At 34.1% G+C, this 7,816-nt stretch overlaps 1 protein-coding gene across 2 annotated transcripts; it reads right to left on the minus strand.

Annotated features, from left to right (window-relative positions):
• LOC109723913 lies at positions 3,789-7,458 on the minus strand. 2 transcript variants are annotated; one of them, XM_020252422.1, is made up of 5 exons: positions 7,295-7,458; positions 6,125-6,920; positions 4,954-6,024; positions 4,286-4,812; positions 3,789-4,152 (listed from the first exon to the last, which is right to left on the minus strand). In XM_020252422.1, the coding sequence occupies exons 2-5, from the start codon at positions 6,665-6,667 to the stop codon at positions 3,945-3,947; spliced, it is 2,349 nt and encodes a 782-aa protein (XP_020108011.1). In that variant the 5' UTR covers positions 6,668-6,920; positions 7,295-7,458; the 3' UTR covers positions 3,789-3,944. The 2 variants fall into 2 exon arrangements, with proteins under 2 accessions (XP_020108011.1, XP_020108010.1); XM_020252421.1 differs by having other exon boundaries at positions 3,789-4,206.

Below are 7,816 nucleotides of genomic sequence, written 5' to 3' on the forward strand. Positions count from 1 at the left end.
GGTATTGTTATAATTTTATACTTTTTTTTCCTCCTTGGATATGCAGATTGTATACACTGCTTAAAATTTGATTATTAATAAGTTAAAATTAAAATCCAATTTAAAAATGTGATTTACAATATTGAAAGAAATTATATGTACTAAAAGTTAAAAATTGATGACTATTGTGTTAAAAATTAAAAATCTAAAGAGTTTGTGCCAAATAATTTATATATACTGAAAATTTATTATTTAAACATTCTATAGCTTTTAAAATCAATAGAAAGTAACAAATAATTCTTTGTTTCATTTGTAGCAAATTAAATGTTAAAAATTATTTGTAAGAAGAGTTCGGGACTCGATTGGAATCCAGGAAGAAGGATAAGGACTTAATTTCAGCAATTAGACGGTTCGGGACTTAACTGAAATCTGTGTTAAAGATGGATGATCTAATTGTAAAAATTAGTCCAATAATGGGCCCAAAAAAGTTTAGAATTTGGGATGGGCTTTTGCCCAATATTTGTGTACATAATTAAGAATAGAGAAAAATGTACAAACACCTACTAAACTTTCAATTTCCCTAACTAAACTTCTTAAACTATATGAAACAATTTAATATGCCTCTTTTAGGCTTCTATCTGCTAGAAAATTGCGTACGGTAAAAACGCAGCAGAAAAAAAATTAAACAAATTTGATTTTGAAAACTCTCAAGATCCAATCTCAAAAACCACGCAATTAGGATCCCTCATGTTTTTTAAGATTAAAGGAGAAAAGTAAGATCGAATCTTTACCTTTTTCGCGGATAAATCTCTACCTCAATTTGATAATCGACGAATCGGATTCTCTTGAAGCCGCACACGGGTCCGGCCTCTATAGGTATCCACACGAGATTGTTAATTTGATCAATATCCTCACCAGGGTGCTAGCTCCCTTACAAAGGATATCTTTTTTTTTTGCTAGAATATAGAAGAGAGAGGAGAAGAGAAATGGCGACTAGGATTTTCTAAAAACTCTCGTATTATTATATAGAAGAATATAATCTTCTATTTAATAATATAATAACCATTAAGAATGAGTATAAATATAGATTTAAATTTATCATTTTCTTAATTTGTTAGATCAATCAAATCCTAATTTGATTCGACTTGAACTTTATATTAATTTGATCATATCAAATTAATAACGCAACATTTGCACATAAGTCCTCTTATAATTTACTAACTATTAGTAAGTCCTCTCTAGTAACATTTACACCTTAATACCACTAATTTGTAACAATTACAAATTAGTCCAATTATCAACATATTGACAATTAGGTCCTCCGGCGATTCAATAATCGCGATCTAGCTATCCGATCAATCACAACCTCTTATCTGTGTGACCCCATATGTTCTATTCTATCTCGTAGTGAGATATATTTTGATCACTATCAACAATATCACTGAAACTCCTTTCAGTGGATCGGAACAATTCCAACTCAGCCCAATGAGAATTATCGATCATCTAGATAATTCTCATGAGTCTCACAATCCACCAGTGACGCCTAGCAGCATGTAGTGGCATTCCAGTAGAATGGAATACTGAACCTCTTGGTGCAGTTACCGTGTGATACAATCCTTCTATCATGAGTCCCGACTAGACGGAGGTTATGGAATAACTCGTCAAACCCCATCGTCTGTCATATGTTAAATTTATTCGACTCGAGTTTCTAATATCGGAAACCCTTTTCCGCTATTTAATCTGCCCTGGCCAAGGTCTTCTAAACTCGGTCTCATAAATCACATAGGACTAACACCCCTATCTACCAAGGGAGATAGATTCCATCTAAGTGCGCACTCTATTCCTACAATGAACCTACTACAGCCAACATGCACCGCAAGAACCCGAATGGCTAGGAACCAAGTGTATGTACAGTCAAACTACAGTAACCTCATTGTGAATAGCCGAGGTACCGCAAGTCAAAGAACCAGTCACACTACTGCAACATTGAGTAAGTCACTGACGAGTGAGTAGACATCCAAGTGACTTCTCATGTTGGTCACGCTCGGTACCCTTGTTCTCTAACAACCACCTACATATTCGCTTCAGTGTCCCCACACTGTCGACTCGAGACCCGTTTACCCAAAAGGGAAACGACCTATGCACCAATCTCACCGGATCAATCACCGTCCCCGTAGTGATCCATTGATCGGGAGTATTTAGGAATTAACCACCAATGCCACATGCCTCAAATTCTCAACTTTTGAGAATATATGTCATCATTTTATTAATTTCTTGGACGATTCATGGACACATACACAATATAAATGAAAATAAGAATCCAAATTTATTCATAATATTTTAAAATCAAATACAAATTTATGTCCTAAAAAGAATACATATGTCGGCCTGGTTGGCTTCTAGGTCATACATCTAACACTATCCATTCTCGACACCTATCTTGGGCATGATCTCGTGAAGCTTCAAAACACATCGAAAACTATGTGCTCTATTTTGCCATTTAAAAAAAAAAAAAAACAGAATCAAAGGTTGATTAGCTTATTTTTCAATCATGATATTTTATTTTAGGGAAAATTTCATAGATACCCTTATAGGAGACTGAAAGTTCATCAATAGCCCTTTAAAATTTAAAATATCATGAATGCCCTTCTAAATTTAAAAAAAACTCATGAATACCCTATAGTTGATGTGCCGTCAGAATCTAACGGAACAAATAGTAAATGCCATTTCTACCCTTGGCTCATTAACTATAGGAAGTGGTAATAGATATATTAATACGTTTCACAAATGCCCTCATAAATTATGCAACGGTCAAATGGGTAGAGGCTTTAAATTCTTCTCAGCACNACCTTCATTTCCAGCAAGCAAATTAAACATCTCTTGCCCCTCCTACATAGCCATATATCCTTGTCATTTTTGCTACTTATTCTCTCTAAGTAGCAATGAGCCAATTAAGCGGTCAGTCTTTTACAATACCTAATAATCCAACTCCTATTTGTGATTGTGGTAAACCATGTCGAATTTGGATGTCAAAACAACCACACAGTACAGTCGACGATTTTATCGATGTCCAAATTGGGGGGTAAGTTGATGTGATGCTTTAGTATGCATATAATTATTAATTAAATTCCAAATACGTAATATCGTATATTTTTTACAGGTTGAGGAACAAAGATGGTACAACTACTTTGTCTGGGTAGATGATTTTCAACACAGCACAATTGACCTTAAGTACCAAATCCAGATGCTGGAGGAAAATATAGACAGAAGAATTACGAAGTTGGAGGAGAAAATCCTATTCTATCTAAAGCTTGTACTTTATATACTAGTTCCTGTAAATTTTTACAAAATCCTCTTCTAGGTGGGGAGGTCAATCATGTATTGAACAATTCATCTATAAAATATAGTAATATTTCTTCTTAGTAAATTTTTTAGAACAATTTCTCTCTATATACAAAAACAAATATTATGTAAGAAGTTTTTATGAGAAATGTAGAATTCAAAATAAACTAACCAAAGATAGGTACGCTATTAATAAATTATTAGAAGATAGGTAAGCTTGAAAATTCATATATACTAGAAAATAATATGTGAAAAATTAAAATAGCATACACTATATCTCAATTAGTTTTCATGTAGTAGAAAGTATTGAACATCGTAAGTACAAGAGAATAAAGCATATTATGGTTGAAATCTTTTGAACAATTGAAATAGACAAAAAATCAATCATGTAAATCTTTGTAAAGCCAAGTATAGAAACATCTGAAAGTATTTTCCTCACTTGCACCATACTTTTAACAGTGCATATATCATCTCAAAATGATAACAATATGTCTTAGAATATATACCAAATCATTACAATCTAATCCTAAAAGCATATGTGCAACAAAATAGCAGCCTACGCCTTGCAAAAAGGTGCATGTTTAACTTTAAAAAAGAGCCATTTCTATATAACATGTATAAACTTAGGAACTGAAAAATAGGACGGCATCCCAATCTGTAGTTGTTGTTTCTCCAGTGGTTGTAGCTCCTTCAACGGGTATAGCTTCACTACTAGATGCAAGATTTGTCATTTGTACTTCAGGAGATGTAAGCCCTTCAATGCTACTGGTTCCAGCAAGTGGTTGGGTGTATGTTGCTCTTTTCCTGCCTCTTTTTCTTGGATCATGGTAGCTGTAATAAGCTGGTAATGTTGAATTTTTTTCATTGCTTACTGGGACTCCTTGCCTACACTTATTCTATGAATATTGTAAAAGCTTGCATGCACTGACAAAATAGATAATTACCAGTAAGTAAAATTCTATACCTAGATTGGGTTGAGGAATTATAATTTGTAGAATTGAATGTTGCATGTGATCCACCATCAGCTTGAGATGAAGGCTCTGCGGTAGAAGGCATAGAATTTTTGCAAGACTTCGCATGGTGCCCAAATTGGTTGCATCTTTTACATTTGTGTCTCTTCTTTGTCGGCTCATCCGCTGCTCTAATTCTCTTTTTTCGAGGCCTACCCGCTGGCCTTCTCATTATTGGAGGTAGTAGTTTGTAATCTAGGTTAGTCTTTATCCACTGATTCTTGTCCGGCAAAGGTACAACTTCATGAGCATAAGCAGCTCTGAATTTAGAGACAGTGAATAGTGGGTCTACATAGCTCAGCCATTCATAACCTCTTAAACTAGTGATAAATGCACATGCGTGGATGCATGGTAAGCCCGTGACCTGCCAACTTCTACAAGTACATTTTCTCTCATCTAGAATTACCTCGCATCTTGAATCAGGGCTTATCACTTCAGCCTTAGTGTTTGAACTTCTACATATGGTATAATTTCCTAAACCCTATCAAAATATAAAACACAAAAGTATAAAATAAAGTAGTAAAAAATAATTTACTAATACTGCATATAAATATCCAATACTGCATATGAGTACCAAAGCATTCAAATTACTGAATGAAAATAAGTCTTATGCTAAATTTACCTTGCTTTTGGCATCAATGTGGTGCAAAGCTGCTGGCACCAAGGAAAGTTTCCACTTTCTTGCTTCTCTCCTTCTTGAATCCATTTTTGTCATAATTTTTTGTCGTATGCTATCAAGAAGCTCCAGGACAGGCTTATATCTAGCCTCAGATATCCAAGAATTAAAAGATTCAGATAGGTTGTTAGTTATGTAATTGCATTTTGCTTGGGTTCCAAATTGACTTCTACTCCAAATCATATTATGATTTTGACGCAGGAATTCAATGGCAGCTGGGTTTGCTTCCATCAGCTTAGACATATTAGCCTCATATTGAGATGGTGTGTATGCTAAGGCTGCACTATATAGAGTTTGCTTTAAAATCCGTCCAGGAAACTTCCTTTTAAAGTTAGTGTACAAATGCCTCACACATTCTCTGTGTTCTACTAGTGGATAAACTCTAAAGACTGCCTCGTCTAATCCTTTTTGCCTATCTGATGAGATGACTAAACCTTCAGGATTCCCTATACCTAATTGCAAGTTCCTAAGAAACCATTCCCAACTGTCTATATTTTCAGATTCAATTACTGCATAGGCAACAGGGAATAACCATTTATTTCCATCTATTGCTGTTGCTGCAGCTAAAACGCCTTTGTACTTACCTTTAAGATGGCATCCATCAAGAGCTAAGTATGGCCTACAACCATCTAAAAAACCTTTAAGGCAAGCTTCAAATGCGACAAATATACGCTGAAAACATATTCTTCCATCAGTACAATTTTGTGTTTTGATATCCACTATACTTCCAGGATTTCTTCTTATTATTTCCTCTTTAAAGTCTACCATTCTTTCATATGATTCTTCCCAGTTTCCATGTATCTCTTCACATGCCAACTCCTTTCCCCTAAAGCACCTCAAATATGGAACATCCACGTTATATGTCCTTAAAAGTCTTTTTTGCAAATCAGGGACTGAAATTTCTCCCTCCGTTTTAAGCCAGTCAACTACTCTATCGCACACCCAAAATTGTGATGCCATTTTATTCCCACATCTGTTCACAGAAGGGCATTCATGCTCATTTTTCAATGTCTTTACCTACAAATAAATGCATCAAGAGTTACATGCAATAAACAACAAGTCTCTAGAAAACTTATATTTAAGTAATAAAACTATAAGATGTAGAAGATAATTATACCTCGAATGTTGTTTTGTCTTGAAGAACAGATGCGTGAAGTCTCCAGCCACACCTTTCGTTTGCGCATTTCACAGTCATTCTCCTTTTATCACTTTTTTCAACATTAAACTCGAAGCCATTTAATACTGCAAAATGATCTAAGGATCTCTTCAATGTCTTTTTGTTAGGATACTTCATACCAACTTTCATGATTGGATTATCCTTATCAAACTCATAGATTTCACCATGAGATTCCACATCATCATTATTAGATTCACTGCTATATTTAGTATGAAGACTACCGTCAGATAGTATAGCCTCGGAATCCTCTTTATAAAGTTCCTTTTCATAATTACTCTCTACTCCTGTTGAGCTCCTAAATCTATTGTCCATTTGAGTTCTTTCTAAGGGATCCACATTTATATTAACACCCTGTGAGCTACATCCTGTTTCATTGCCATCACCAATGCTAGTAGTCGACACATTAAGCAAGTTAATTTTTTCTCCTAATGTCACATATAATATCAATTGCTTTTCATCACTATGCATACTAAAAATTGACATTAGCTGTGCATCATTGCTAATTACCACATACTCTCCACATTGTGCAACATATCATAAAATTAATATTTGACCTTCACCCCACTTAAAATTTTTTCTAATATCATCAAAGATTTCAAGTAGACTGTAGCGATCCATGTCTATGTAAATAGTGTCTTGGTATCCACCAGCATACCTTCTACCCTTGCCTTTTTTCATGTCTTCGAATTGTCCTCCATATCTGATTGTTAATTTAATGGTTGTATCAGAGTCCATCCTGTGGATCACATTTAATAATGTCATTAAATTTGATAAAAAGTAATTAATGCCATTAAATTTGATAAAAACACAAATAAATTTTTATAAAAGATTACTAATTAGGTTGATTGAACTACTTAATTTTAAAAATAAAAATTAAGGGGTATTAATTAAAGAAACTAAAGAAAATGTAGATGGAGGTGGTCTGTTGAGAATGGCCTTGAAAGATCTCCATAGATATTTGTCTTAAAATGATAAATATAAACAAAGTGCACACTCAATATGTGAAAAAAAAGTTCATGAGCTTATAGTAAAGATCTTATACTAATGTGAGAATAAAATGAGAACAATGATATTAAAATGGAATTAAAACCAATAACAAATAGATCTTACCCAGCACATTTCCTTACAAATATAAATCCTTCAAAATGTGATTAAGGGAAAAAGGAGCTCAAACATGCCCGAAATTATAGAATCTTGCTGAAGAAGAGCAAAATAATAGAAGGAATGGAGAGAGGGCAAGATGGAGGAGGGAGGTTTCTTGTTGAAGAAGAAACCCTCTGATGGTGCAGGCATTGGAAAAGTGGAGAGTATTTTTCCAGCATTAATTACTTATTCCCGCCAAAAATATTATCCTGACTTTTGGAGGATAAATTTGTCATTATATATTTTAACTGTTATTTAACTACATATTAACCCAGGTAGAGTGAGGCACCATTAACGGTAAGGGCAATGACGATAATTTTATGTGTTTAAAGGGGCATTTATGATATTTTGAAGTTTAGAGGGGTATTGACGAAATTTGCAAGTTTGACAGGGGCACTCATGAAATTGCCCCTTTATTTTACCAGTGTGAAAAGAAGAGATATATATTTTTTGTGCTTTGAAGCTTTACAAGATCATCTGAAGACATGC

This window comes from Ananas comosus, linkage group 18 (assembly GCF_001540865.1).
Source record: "Ananas comosus cultivar F153 linkage group 18, ASM154086v1, whole genome shotgun sequence".
Classification (NCBI taxonomy): domain Eukaryota; kingdom Viridiplantae; phylum Streptophyta; class Magnoliopsida; order Poales; family Bromeliaceae; genus Ananas; species Ananas comosus.